The sequence below is a fragment of the Chiloscyllium punctatum genome, chromosome 9, assembly GCF_047496795.1.
Source record: "Chiloscyllium punctatum isolate Juve2018m chromosome 9, sChiPun1.3, whole genome shotgun sequence".
Lineage (NCBI taxonomy): Eukaryota > Metazoa > Chordata > Chondrichthyes > Orectolobiformes > Hemiscylliidae > Chiloscyllium > Chiloscyllium punctatum.
Window position 1 is genome coordinate 7,049,745 of NC_092747.1, and position 14,742 is coordinate 7,064,486.

General features: G+C 44.9%; 1 protein-coding gene across 2 annotated transcripts in view; it reads left to right on the forward strand.

The window, feature by feature from the left end:
* LOC140481113 (P2Y purinoceptor 3) overlaps nucleotides 1-12,555 on the forward strand; it is a 119,801-nt gene extending 107,246 nt beyond the window's left edge. For both annotated transcript variants that reach the window (XM_072576797.1, XM_072576798.1), the window contains exon 3: nucleotides 11,192-12,555. In XM_072576797.1, coding sequence (XP_072432898.1) covers nucleotides 11,238-12,224 — 987 coding nt within the window. In that variant the 5' untranslated portion in view covers nucleotides 11,192-11,237 and the 3' untranslated portion in view covers nucleotides 12,225-12,555. The remainder of the gene's footprint in view (nucleotides 1-11,191) is intronic.
* The last annotated feature ends 2,187 nt before the right edge of the window (nucleotides 12,556-14,742 follow it).

A 14,742-nucleotide genomic window follows, 5' to 3' on the forward strand; every position in this document is an offset into this window, starting at 1 on the left:
CTCTCCTTCTCAACCTCTCGCCTGAGCTATGGTGACCATTGTGTTCAAGCAACTACCAGTTGTCTCTCTCTCTCTCTCTCTCTGTAATGGGGGAGCAGCCCTATGTTCTGGTAAGACTGTGATGATTTTGCATCTTACCTCAGATTAAGGGCCACAAAACCTCACAGTATTCCAGCTGTGATCTGACTAATGCCTTGTATAGTTTTAGAAAAAACTTCCTATTTTATATTCCACTTCCTTTGAAATAAAGACCCATGTTCCATTCTCCTCCCTATTGCCTGCTGAACTTCTGTGATTCATGAATAAAGAATCCAAAATCCCTCCATTCCGTAGCTTCTATCTTCCGGTCTCATCTCTTGCCAAGACTTTCAGACCATGCCAAAGGATATTTCCATTAAGCTCAGGGCTATTCTGTGGATGGGTCTCCCAAATAACTTTGGAGACTAGTAACGGAGGCTTTCCTTATATGCGCCTGCATTCCTGGTTCAGTTGGCATAAATACATTATTGCCCTGCGTTAGACAAACTGACCACCTTCCTTTTCAAAGAATCACAGAATTATTGCAATATAGAGGAGGCCAGTTGGCCCATTCTGCCTGCTCTGGCTCATTTTAAATGAGCATCATTACATCATGCCACTTTCCTGCTCTATCCCGATACCCATGTTTCAATCCAAATAACCATCCAATGCTCCTCTTGAATGCCTCAGTTGAACCTGCAAAATTTCCAGGTAGTGCAATACTGTCCCTAACTACTTGCTATGTGAAAAGATAAGTAGTTTTTCTCACACCACCCTTGCTTCATTCACACATCACTTTAAATCTATGCCCTTTCATTCTTGTTCCTTTTACAAGCAGGAACAGCTTCTCCATAACTACTCTGTCCAGCCCACTCATGACTTAATCCTCTACCAAATCTCATCTCGGCCACCTTCTCTCCAAGGAGAGCAGTCCCAACTTCTTCAATCTATTCTCATTACTGAGGTTTCTCGTTCTTGGAACCATTTTTGTAAATCACTTCTTCATAGATTCCCTACAGTGTGGAAACAGGCCCTTCAGACCAACAAGCCCACACCAACCCTCCGAAGAGTAACCCACCCAGACCCACTCCCCTAACCTATTATCTTACATTTACCCTGACTAATGCACCCAACCTACACATTCCTGAACACTACAGGCAATTTAGCATGGCTAATTCACCCAACCTGAAAATCTTTGGATTGTGGGAGGAAACCAGAGCACCTGGAGGAAACCCACACAGACACGGGGAGAATGTGCAAACTTCACACAGACAGTCACCTGAGGTTGGAATTGAACCCAGGTTCCTGGTGCTGTGAGGTAACAGTGCTAACCATTGAGCCACCGTGCCAACCTATAACCTCTACACACATTGGAGGCAGGCAGCTTTTGTACAGTCTCCAATGTGTTCACCCCTTTCCTGTGATGTGGTAACCAGACTTGTATCAAAAACAATGGTTTTGAACCACTTCCCAGTATGACATTCAAAAGCTGAACTAAACAATAATAACAACTTGCATTTAAGTAGCACCTTTGATACAGTAAAATGCCAAAGTTGCTTCACAGGAATGAACATCAAACACAACTTTAAAACTGAGCTGCAAAAAGGAATTGCAGACATTAAAAACAAACCTTTTGCCAAGAAGAGGAGAGAGAAATAGCAAGGTCTGTGTAGGAGATTCCAGACCTTGGGGTCCAGGTAACTGAAGTCCCAGCTGCCAGTGGTGGAATAACTAAAACTGGGATTACTTGAGAGGCCAGAATTAGAGGAAGGTGGAAATATTGGAGGGTTGTTCGAGGTTTACAGAGATAGGAAGAGTTGGAGGAGATTACAAAGCTAGAGAGGATTGAAAGGAACTAGTCATGGTAACAGAGAGGAAGAACAGTGTAAGAGGTAGAGGTGTTTACAGAGAGAGGGAATTTTGTGTGGTTGGAGTATGTTACAGCATTAGAGGCGTTTGCTGGAAGAGATAATAGCGTTGCCAATTGTTGGAAAGACCCATTAGATTCGTTACTGTGAAATCTGCCACCCTTACCTATTCTGGTCTATATGTGACAGCAATGTGGTTGACTTTTGACTCCCCTCTGGGCAATTAGAGATGGGAAATAAATGTTCACCTAGCCGGTGATGTCCTCATCCCGTGAATGAAGAGAAAAAAAAATCAAAGATCCTCAGACAGCACTTTCCAAAACCACAACCACTTCCATCTAAAAGGACAAGGGGCAGCAGATAAATAGGAATACCACCCCCTGTAAGTTCTCCTCCAAGCCCCTCTCCATCCTGACTTGAAAATGTATCGCCGTTCCTTCAGTGTCACTGGGTCAAAATCTTTGAATTCCCTCCCTAAGGGCATTGTGGGTCAACCAACGGCACATGGACAGCAACGGTTCAAGAGGACAGCTCACCACCACCTTCTCAAGGGGCAACTATGGATGGGCAATAAATACTGGCAAGATTAGAGTAGTGCTGGAAAAGCAAAGCAGATCAGGCAGCATCCAAGGAGCAGGAAAGCCAATTTTCCTGCTCCACGGATGCTGCCTGACCTGCTGTGTTTTTCCAGTGCTACTCTAATCTTGACTCTAATCTCCAGCATCTGCAGTAACCACTTTCGCCTAATAAATACTGGCACACTGCCGTGCCCTTCTAGTGAATGAATAAATGAAATCATTGATAAATCCAATAGGATGATCAACGAAAGCAAATCCCTTCCCTCAAAGCATGTGAGATGGAGGAATCTGATTGGTATGGGAGTGTTTACAGGAAAGCTAGATGAGTATGAGAGGCAATGGATTATGGTCAGAATTAGCTCTTAATTTCAGTTTTTTTTTAATTGAGTTTAAATTTCACCATCTGCTACAATGGGATTCAAACCTGGTTCCATAGAACATTAGCTGAATCTCTGCATTCCTGATGAAGGGCTTTTGCCCGAAACGTCGATTTCGCTGCTCATTGGATGCTGCCTGAACTGCTGTGCTCTTCCAGCACCACTAACCCAGTATCTCTGCATTAATAGTCCAGCAATAGCATAGAGAGGCTATTGAAATGCAATGCATCCTGCAGATGACTACTGCTGAATGTTGCTGGTGAATGAACTGGATGTGATGCCAATATTTTTGTGACTGTGTTAAATTTTGTTGGACTATGTTCAGTGAGGCACTTAAAATTGCACGTTGCATGTTAATTGGACAGAATTAATGGAAGAACTTGTGAAAGGAAAAACATTGAAAATGATAGCTAGTTTAAAAATAAATAGTGGACATTAATCTGTTAGATTCTAGACAGCGAAGTGGAACTTCCAAAAGGGAAATAAGATTAATGTTAGCCAGATGGTTAACCACATTACAATCAACCAGTAGCTGATTGCGATTCAGTTCCACAGGGGATAATGACATTTACCCTCTCTCTAAAACAAATAGACTGGCATGCATTGTCCTCCTACGCCAATTGGAAAGTAAAATGTCTCATCATTAAATTGAATGTTGCATACCTGTCAGCCAAACAAGTCTTTTCCCCATTTTCCATATTTTCAATCTGGACAAGAGAGATGTTAAAAATGACAAAGAGAAATTTGTCCCTGTGCTTTTTCTCTCGCTTTTCCTCAGTTGTTCTGCAACAATCTATCACTTGGGTTTGGTAGATGCAATGAGATTTCAGTTGCCCTTCTTGAATTTTGACCCTGGATAATGCCTGTGAATGGGATGCCATGAGAAGCAACACAGTCGCCTATTTGTAACACTACTGGGTTAGTAATCTGTAACATGGGCTCAAATCCCACCTAGTTTTGAATATCATGCCACATGAAGCGCTCATCCAAGTACTTTTTATAGGTCATGAGGTTACTCTCCTCAACTACACTCCCAGGCAGTACATTCTTGATAAAAACCAAAAGAACTGTGGATTCTGTAAATCAGGAACAAAAACAGAAAGGCCTGGCAGCATCTGTGAAGAAAAATCAAAGTTAACGTTTCAGGTCTGGTGGCCCAAGCGGACCTGAAATATTAAGTCTGATTTCTCTTCACAGATGTTGCCAGACCTGCTGACCTTTTCCAGCAACTTCTGCTACTGCATTCCAAATGGCCAAGTGAAAAATAATTTTCTTCAGTAACACTTCATCTTCCTGAATCTGTACCGATATCTTCCTTCTCTTGAGTAAAGACAGATGAGAAGTGCACACACAGATTTCCACCTTGATATCTAATGGACCCCAATCTTTTCCTGGTTAATCTCTTTCTCTTGATATGCATTTATTAATTAACAGAATGAGGGTGTAACTGGCTAGGCCAGCATTTATTGCTGAACTCTGATTGCCCAGAGGACAGTTAAGAGTCAACCACATTGCTGAGGGTCTGGAGTCACATGGAGGCCAGACCAGGTAAGGATGGCAATTTCCTTCCCTAAAGACATTAGTGAATGAGGTAGGTTTTTTTTTGACAATCACTAATGGATTCATGGTCATTATTAGACTCTTATTATTAGATTTTTATTTAAGTGATATTCTACCATCATGTCAGGCTTCGAACATTACCTGAGTCTCTAGATTAACAGTCCACTGATATTACCACTAGGCTATTACCTCCCATTTCTCCCTAATTTTACATGCCAGTGCTATACTCATGCCCCTTCTTTGCTCTCGAATTGCTTTCTTGAGCTCCCTACTTCACTTCCTGTACTCCTCTCGGGCCTCCATTGATTTGCTTCCTTTGTACAAATTATATACCTCTCTTTTCCTGCTTTGCCAGTTCTGAATACTCCTGGATATCTAGGGTTCTCTGGGCTTGTTACTCCTACATTTCACCCCAAAAAGGGAATATGTTAAGGCTAAACTCTCCCCAGTTCCATTTTGTTACACCTTCCACTCTGCTGGAGATGTACCCATATATAGCTATTCCCAGTCTACTTTGGTCAAGATCCTGTCTTATTTTAATAAAATCTGCTTCTTCACCCCCACCCTCCCAATACAAAATGCTTTTTTGCTGACCATCCTTTTCCTTTTCTATTTGTGCCAGGTATGGCTCCAACTAGTGAAGAGCTTTCCTCTGATTTCTATTGATTCCAGTTTTGCCAGGGCACCTTGATCCCACACTCAGTTGATTATAGCCTGGTTGCTAAGGGCTGTCACTCTAGCCTCACCTCTGGAATTCAGCTCTGGTGACCATGTTCGGACTGATGTTGCAATGAGGTCAGGAGCCGAATTGCCCTGAACCTAAACTGAGCTCCGTTCCTTTGCTGGAAATTTAGAATTTGCAGGAATTTTCCAGATTGCCAGGTAAATGTCAGTGATATAGCTGCACAGAAACATATTGGCAAAGACCACGACAAGTTCTGGAGCACTGGATTATTGCTGGAATGTTGTCAGGGCACACTGACCTTGCAGTATCCAATGTCTTGATATCACGTGGAGCGAGTGGAATTGGTTGAAGACTGATATTTGTGATGCTGGGGGAGGGCGAAATGGATCATCCACTCGGTACTTCTGGCTGAAGATTGTTGCGGAAGCTTCAGCCTTAACTTTCTGCACTTGTGATCCTGAGGATGGGGATATTTGTGGAGCCTCCTCCTTCAGTGAGTCGTTCAATAGTCCACCACCATTCACGACTGGACTGCAGAGTTTAGATCTGGTCTGTTGGTTGTGGGATCATTAGCCTTATCTCTTGTCCTGTTTGGTATCTTCACCAGGATGACACCTCATATGCCGGTGCTGCTCCTGTAATGGCCTCCTGGACTTGGTTTCCCAACTTGATAAGAGGCTTCTGATACTCTCTGAGCCACAGCTTTCCATTGAGCTCCTCTCCTTCCCCATTGTTATGACTATAGTTTATTTTTAAACATTTGTCCAACTTCTTCAGAGACTTTCCATCTTGCTGGACTGTTTCAAATTATAGACTCATTAAATATAAAATAAACATTCATTATCATACATACATACAGTAAAGGAGAAATATCCTGAAGATTCCATTTGTCAAAGGATTGCAAAGTTGTGAATCAGTGTCATACAAACACAAAGAACGCTGGAGAAATTCAGCAGGTCTGGCAGTATCTGTGGAGAGAGAAACAAAGTTAACATTTCAAGTCTGGTGACCCTTCTTCAGAACTGCCTGTGAATCATCAGTCTGATTGTCTGAGAGTGAAGGCGACTATATTCTCAAAGTGCATCTTCCATAATTTGGTTTATAAACAGCAGCACAGTGCTCAGTGATAGCATGTCAACACAAAACCCATTACTAAGGGCAGTTTCTTGGTTTCTCACGCAATGCCATTTCTGCTGCGGACTAGTGCTTATACTGAGGAGTAACTTGTGTGCGTGTGTGTCTGTTTCTCTGTGCAAAAGTGTGTGTATCTGCATCTGTGTGTGTGCACCTGAATGTGTTTGCATGTCTGTGTGTGCGTGTGTTAGCATGCAGGTGCATGTGTGTGTGTGTGTGTGGTGGATCATTGAACAAGCAACCTTTAAAAGGAATATTAACCAAAGGCAGGAAATCTTCATGTAAACCCATCACATTAATTGCAGCTAAAAGAGTTGTTCAAATCTAAGAAAAGATTAATGCTTTTTTATTTAGTCATGGCTAGTCAAGCACTTGTTATCCATCCTTGGTTGGCCTGGTGGATGATGCACAGGCTTTGGGGAGTCAGGAGGTGAGTTACTGACTGCAGGATTCCTTGCCTCTGACCTATTCCTGTACACAGCATTTATATGGCTAGTCCAGTTCAGTTTCTGATCAATAGTAACCCACAGGAGTTTAACAGAGTGGGATTCAGTCATGGTAACACCACTGGATGTCAAAGGGTGGTGGTTAGATTCTGTCTTGTTGGAGATGGTCATTGTGTGGCATTTTTGTGGTGTGAATATTACTGTCTAATCTTGACTTGATTGAACTATTTAATTCCAAATTACACAAGCTCTTTCATTACCAGACGAGGATTGATATGAATTGTCAAAAATATTTACAAGAATGATCCTGGGGATCAAGGGTTTGTTATATGAGGAGCAGTTGAGCAGTCTAGGTCAGTACTCAGTGTAGTTTCGAAGCATGAGGTTCAAGGCAAAAGGGGTACATTTTTAAGGTGAGAGGAGAGAGATTTAAAAAAGACATGAGGGGCACGTGGGTAGTTCTCGTGTGAATAAACTTCCTGAGGAAGTAGTGGATTTGGGTACAATTACAACATTTAAAGACATTTGGATGGACACAGGAATAGGAAAGGTTGTGATCCAGGTTGTAAGTTTGCTCACTGAGCTGGTAGGTTTGTTCTCAGACGTTTCTTCACCATGCGAGGTAACATCAGCAGTGAGCCTCCAGTGAAGTGCTGGTGTTCTGTCCCGCTTTCAATTTATATGTCTTGGTCTGTTAAGGTGGGTGACGTCATTTCCGGTTCTTTTTCCTGAGGTTGGTAAATGGTGTCTAAATAGATGTGTTTTTTGATGAAGTTCTGGTTTGAATGTCAGGCGTCTAGGAATTCCCGTGCGTGTCTCTGTTTAGCTTGTCCTAGGATGGATGTGTTGTCCCAGTCAAAGTGGTGTCCTTCTTCATCTGTATGAAAGGAAACTAGTGATAGCTGGTTATGTCTTTTGGTGGTTAGTTGGTGCTCGTGTATCCTAGTGGCTAGTTTCCTGCCTGTCTGTCTGATGTATTGTTTGTTGCAGTCCTTGCAGGGTATTTTGTAAATGAGATTTGTTTTGCAGGTTGCTGGTACATCAGTAGCTGTTTCAGTATGTTGGTCGATTTGTGGGCTACCATGACGGTAAGGGGTCGGAGTAGTCTCGCAGTCATCTCTGAGATGTCTTTGATGTATGGGAGTGTGGCTAGAGTCTCTGGGCATGTTGTATCTACTTGTTTTGGTTTATTGGTTAAGAATCGGTGGACTGTGTTTATTGGGGTACCCGTTGTTCATGAATACGCTGTACAGGTATTTTTCTTTTGCTGCTCATAGTTCCTGGATGGTGCAGTTTGTTGTGACCCATTTAAATAACGTCCTGACACAGCTCCGTTTGTGAGTATTGGGATGATTGCTTCTGTAGTTGAGTATCTGGTCTGTGTATGTTGCTCTCCTGTAGACACATGTCTGCAGTTCTCCATTGACAGTTTGTTCCACTGTGATGTCTAGGAAGGGGAGTCTGTTGTTCTCTTCCTTTTTGGTGAACTTTATGCCAGTAAGGATGGTGATAATGATATTGCAGGTCTCTTCTAACTTGTTTTGTTTCATGATGTCAAAGGTGTCATCCACACAGTGGACCCAAAGTTTGGGTTGGATTGTGGGGGAGGGCTGTTTGTTCTAGTCTCTGCATCACTGTTTCTGCTCATAATCCTAATATTGGTGATCCCATAGGCATCCCATTGATTTGTTTGTAAGTTTTGTTGTTGAAGGTGAAATGGGTAGTGTTTGGAGGGATATGGACCAGTACCAGACAGGTGGGATTAGTTTAGTTTGGAATTATGTTCAATATGGACTGGTTGGCCCAAATTTGTTTCCGTGCAGTATGACTCTATGACTATGACTCTATCTATTACTTCTTAAAAAAGAATACAAGCCACTGCCTATCTGCCTTCTCCTGATCTGCCTCCAATTTTATAGGGATGGTGGAAAGGTTGGCTGGCTATTGTCTTGGAAGTTTGAAACTAGGATGAGGTGGGGGAAGGGGAAATGAGGAAGCTGTTGAAGTCCACATTGATGCCCTGGGGTTGAAGTGTTCCGAGGCGGAAGATGAGGCGTTCTTCCTCCAGGCGTCTGGTGGTGAGAGAGCGGCGGTGAAGGAGGCCCAGGACCTCCATGTCCTCGGCAGAGTGGGAGGGGGAGTTGAAATGTTGGGCCACGGGGCGGTTTGGTTGATTGGTGCGGGTGTCTCGGAGATGTTCCCTAAAGCGCTCTGCTAGGAGGCGCCCAGTCTCCCCAATGTAGAGGAGACCACATCGGGAGCAACGGATACAATAAATGATATTAGTGGATGTGCAGGTGAAACTTTGATGGATGTGGAAGGCTCCTTTAGGGCCTTGGATAGAGGTGAGGGAAGAGGTGTGGGCACAGGTTTTACAGTTCCTGCGGTGGCAGGGGAAAGTGCCAGAATGGGAGGGTGGGTCGTAGGAGGGTGTGGACCTGACCAGGTCGTCACGGAGGGAACGGTCTTTGCGGAAGGCGGAAAGTGGTGGGGAGGGAAATAGCAGAGCGCTTTAGGGAACATCTCCGAGACACCCGCACCAATCAACCAAACCGCCCCGTGGCCCAACATTTCAACTCCCCCTCCCACTCTGCCGAGGACATGGAGATCCTGGGTCTCCTTCACCGCTGCTCCCTCACCACCTGACGCCTGGAGGAAGAACGCCTCATCTTCCGCCTCGGAACACTTCAACCCCAGGGCATCAATGTGGACTTCAACAGCTTCCTCATTTCCCCTTCCCCCACCTCATCCTAGTTTCAAACTTCCAGCTCAGTAACTGTCTCCTTGACTTGTCTGGACTTGTCCGACCTGCCTATCTTCTTTTCCACCTATCCACTCCACCCTCCCTGACCTGACCTATCACCTTCATCTCCTCCCCCACTCACCCATTGTACTCTATGCTACTCTCTCCCCACCCCCACCCTCCTCTAGCTTATCTCTCCATGCTTCAGGCTCACTGCCTTTATTCCTGATGAAGGGCTTTTGCCCGAAACGTCGATTTCGCTGCTCGTTGGATGCTGCCTGAACTGCTGTGCTCTTCCAGCACCACTAATCCAGTGTTTGGTTTTCAGCATCTGCAGTCATTGTTTTTACCTGGCTATTGTCCTTGGCCTATTGAGGACCTTAGATCAGGATAATGATGTGCCTGAACCCATTACCTTCTTCTACATTACTTGCACCAGGGGAATACCCAAGCCAGGCAGGTAGCTCAGGGGCTTCTAGTGGATATTAAGAGGGGGAGTTTCTTCGGAAGCATTGTCCCAGCGAAGGATATTTAATTGCCCAGCTGATCCAATTCTGAGAGTGTAGCAGTGGCTGCTTCAACTGAGGCTTTCAAAGGGGCATTGGATTAGCAGAGGGAAGAATTGTAGGGCTTCAGATGAATTGGTCTTGCAATGAGGCAGCAGAGACGAGATGGGCCAAATGGCTTCCTTCTGTGTTGTAAAGTTTTCATAGTTGTGTACGGTTTTATCATCAGGAAATGGAGTTGACTAGTTAACACCAGCAATGATGAGTTAGGACTGGGATTTGCACAATGTAATAACTCAGACCCTCCAATCCTGGCAACATCTTCATAAATCCTTTCTGCACCTTTCAGGTTTAATAACATGTTTCCTACAGCAGGGAGACCAGAACTGAATACCGTCTTCACCAATGTTCTGTACAGCTGCAACATGACATCCAAACTCCTATAATGCAATGCACTGACCAATACAGACACGAATGCCAAATTCCTCCTTCACCACCTTGTTTACCTGTAAATCTACTTTCAAGGAACTATGCACCTGCACTCTTCTGTCATTTTGTTCAGCAACCCTCCCCAGGGTTCTCCCATTAACTGTATAAGTTCTGCTCTGGTTTATCTTTCCAAAATGCAACACCTCTCACAAAATTATGGGAAGAGGCTGAATAGTCTGAGACTTTTTCTCTGTGGCATTGGATGCCAAGGGGTGACCTTACAGAGGTTTATAAGATCATGAGGGGCACGGTTAGGGTGAATCACCAAGGTCTTTTCCCCAGGGTAGGGGAGTCCAAAAATAGAGGGCATAAATTTAAGGTGAGGGGGGTAAGATTTAAGAGGTTTTCATACAGAGGGTGGTATGTGTATGGAATGAGGTGCCAGAGGAAGTAGTGGAGGCTGGTAAAATTATAGCATTTAATAGGCATCTGGATGGGTATATGAATGGAAAGGGTTTAGAGGGATATGGGCCAAAAGCTGGCGAATGGAAGTAGTTAAGATTGGGATATCTGGTCGGAGCAGATGAGTTAGACTGAAGGGTCTGTTTCTGTGCTCCATAACTCTCTGATTGCAGTACCCTGAGTGATCATTGGGGTTTCATCAAGCATCAGGTGTACTTTGTTTCTGGGGATGATGGATGAATGGGATAAGGAATCAAGACAGGTAATTGGGGTTGAGGCATAGATTGACCATTATCTAACCAAACGGAGTAACAGGCCCAAGAGGCTGAATGGCCTCTTCCTGTTCTGATGCTTCCTATTCAGATTTCACTTTTTGTTTGGACAGGGCCGAGTGAGAGGAATAGAAGTTGAAGCGTTCAGGAGACGGGAACATGAATGATTCCACCTCTGGCCCTCCGAGCAAAGGCTGCACATACCAAGAGAAGTTCAAGAACATTCTACTGCCTGTCACATACTCGGTGGTGCTGGTCCTTGGCCTGACCCTAAACCTGACAGTTATCATTCAGATCCGGCTCTCCCAGAAGCCTCTGACCAGGACTGCCATTTACATGGTCAACTTGGCCATGGCGGACATTCTGTACGTCTGCTCCCTGCCGCTCCTGATCTACAACTACATTCACATGGACTACTGGCCCTTCGGTGAGACGCTGTGCAAGGCCACCCGCTTCCTCTTCTACGCCAACCTTCATGGGAGCATTCTCTTCCTCACCTGCATCAGCTTGCAACGGTACATTGGCATCTGCCACCCACTGAGTACCTGGCACAAGAAACGGGGCCCCAAGTTTGCATGGGCAGTCTGCGGCCTGGTTTGGACCTTTGTGTTGGCAGTTTGTGCTCCCATCTGGAAATTTGCTTCCACCGGGATCCAGCGCAACAGGACCGTGTGTTATGACCTGAGCAGCCCTGAACAGTCCCTTTATTACTTCCCGTACGGCATTGCCCTGACGGTGGTGGGCTTTGCCTTCCCATTTGCTGGACTGTTGGCGTGCTACTGTGCCATGGCGATGGAGCTGTCTAAACCTAACCAGGCACTGGGCCACGCCATCCAGCGCAAAAAGAGCAAGGCCCTGCGGATGATTGTCATCGTGGCCGTGGTCTTTATCATTAGCTTCTTGCCCTTCCACCTGACCAAGACTGCCTATCTCATCGTCCGCGCTCAGAGCTCCATTGCCTGCTTGACGCTTCAAGGCTTCGCCCGGGCCTACAAGGCCACGAGACCCCTGGCGAGCATGAACAGCGTCATGGACCCCATCCTCTTCTACTTCACCCATGAGAAGCTGAGGCAGAGCACGCGATTGCTGCTGCAGAGGGTCAACACCAACCTGAAGGCGAGGGTATGCAGGAGTGACGAGACCTGACCTCCCTCACCTTCATCCACCTACGTCAGCCAGCTTGGGTGGAGGCTTGCGCAGGGTAGTCTGAACGCACTGGACCAAGTGATGGCCTCCCACCTGGCATGATTCAGGGGGATGGGGTGGGGTTGACATGGACGGTGGGTGGCCTGCATGAGCCGTGTTTGTGAATCTGGAGAACAAGCAACATCTGACACAGCGTGTCAGCACCCGAGGCTGGAATGCTGGAGTTAAAATGATGACCAGAGATAAGCAACTGCATTGATAATGCACTGACGCACATGCTTTAACCCAACCAAAATTTCATCCCTCATTTCACAAAAACTAAAATACAAAGACTGCTTTAACAAGGGGGGATTGCAAGTATTTGGGACTGATTCGTTTCTAAGCATGGACTTCGGAGTTCAGAGTCATCCCAACTCTAAGCCTTTTGATTTTTGGGTATCTTTGACAGTGTTGCCAGTCTTTCATCTCTTTACTTAAGGTATGGTAACTTCTTGGGTTACGTATCAGAGATATCACCACTGTTTACCATCTCCATCACTTTTGACTCTACCTCAGTTCATCTGCTACTGAAACCTGAGATCATGCATTTACTGCATTTGGACTCGACCATTTCAATGCACTCCTGGTTGGTCTCATAGACTCTACCCTCTGTAACCCGGAGATCATCCAAACCTCTACCTGAGTCCTTTCCCCTGTCCTCCTTGCGTGTGCCAACTGGCATTGACTCGAAGTCAATGAACATTTTGATTTTGAAAATCTTGTCTTCATCCCCTCCGTAGTCTCACTCAGTTTCACAGCTGTCTGGGTACTCTGTGCAGTTCTGATCACTGCACTGTAGTAGGATGTGATTGCACTGGAGGGGTTGCAGAAGAGATCCACCAAGATGCAGCCTGCGATGGAGCATTTCACCAGGGATGAGAAAGACTCAATAAGCTTGGGATGTTTTCTTTAGAAGAGGAAGTTGAGGGGCATCCTGATTGAGGTGTGTAAGTTTATGAGGAGCATGGACAGGGTGGATAAGAAGCAATAAAGCAAAACTTGCTGGAGGAACTCAGCAGGTCTTGCAGCACCTGTAAAGACAGAAAGCAGAATTAACGTTTCGAACCTGGTGCCCCTTCTTCAGAACTGTTGGTACAGAAAGCAACTGCTCCCTTTAGTTGAAAGGTCTATAAATAATTTTGTGGCGAAGGGCAAGAGGTTTAGAGGGGATTTGAGGAAACGTTTTCTCATCCAGAGGGTGGTGGGCATCTGGAATGCACTACCTGGGAGGGCAGCTGGGGACAGTAACCACAGAACTTTTTAAAAAAGTGCATGGATGAGCACTTGAAATGTCATAAGTGTGGGAAAGTGAGACCAGTTATAGGTTGAGTGTTGCTTTGTTAGTGCAGACTCATATGATTCTATGATCTCTGCACTCCTCCAGTTCTGGCCTTTTAAAGCATCCCTGATTTTAATCACTCTTATCATTTAGGATCAGAGCCTCAGTTGCTTAGGTCCCAAGCTCTGACAGTTCCACCCCCCAATCTACTACTTGTCAGCCTCACTTTTTATTCTTGTTACCGTGATGTGGAGGTGCTGGTGTTGGACTGGGGTGGGCAAAGTCTGAAGTCACACGAGCCCATGATATAATCCAACAGGTTGATTTGAAATCACAAGATTTCGGAGCACTGCCCCTTCATGAAGTGAAGACGTCATCTGATGAAGCAGCGGCGCTTTGAAAACCTGTGATTTCAAATAAACCTGTTGGACTATAACCTGCAGTCATGTGATTTCGAACTTTATTCTTGTAAAACACTGCTGTAAGACTCCAACTCCTTTAAGCTAACCTTGAATCACCTGACCTAACATCTCCTACAGTAGCTCTGTGTTATATTTGGCAAACAAACACTCCTGTGAAACTATTTGGGACCTTTTCATTGCATTAAAGTTACCAGATTAATATAATTTGTTGGAAATGAAAATTTACAGATATTTTAAATATCAATGTGAAGCCACTGTACATTCATCTGTCCAAGTTTACAGAAGCCACTTAGCCTCACATACAAATTGGTTGTTTATTTTAAACCTCTACAAGCCTCTGAACTTTCTTATTATGATTTTTAGGGCTGAATTATTTTGCATTATAAAAGCTAAGTAAGCAGCAAAGGCTGCTGGAAGTCTGAAATGTGCACAGAGAAAGCTGGAGGAACTCAGCAGATCTGCAGAGAGAGAAACAAAGTTAACTTCTTGAGTATGGAACAGTTCTGAAGTGGAGTCATCAGCCCCAAAACATTAACTCTGTTTCTCTCTTCACAGATACTGGCAAACCTACTGAGATTTTCCAGCGTTGCCTGTGTCAGTTTCGGATTTGTAGCACCTACAGTATTTTGCTCAAGAGCTTTTAAGGGAAGCTTGATGAGGATTGAGGGAGGAACATAGAACAACATAGAACATAGAACATAGAAGAATACAGCGCAGTACAGGTCCTTTGGCCCTCGATGTTGCGCCGATCAAAGCCCACCTAACCTACACTAACCCA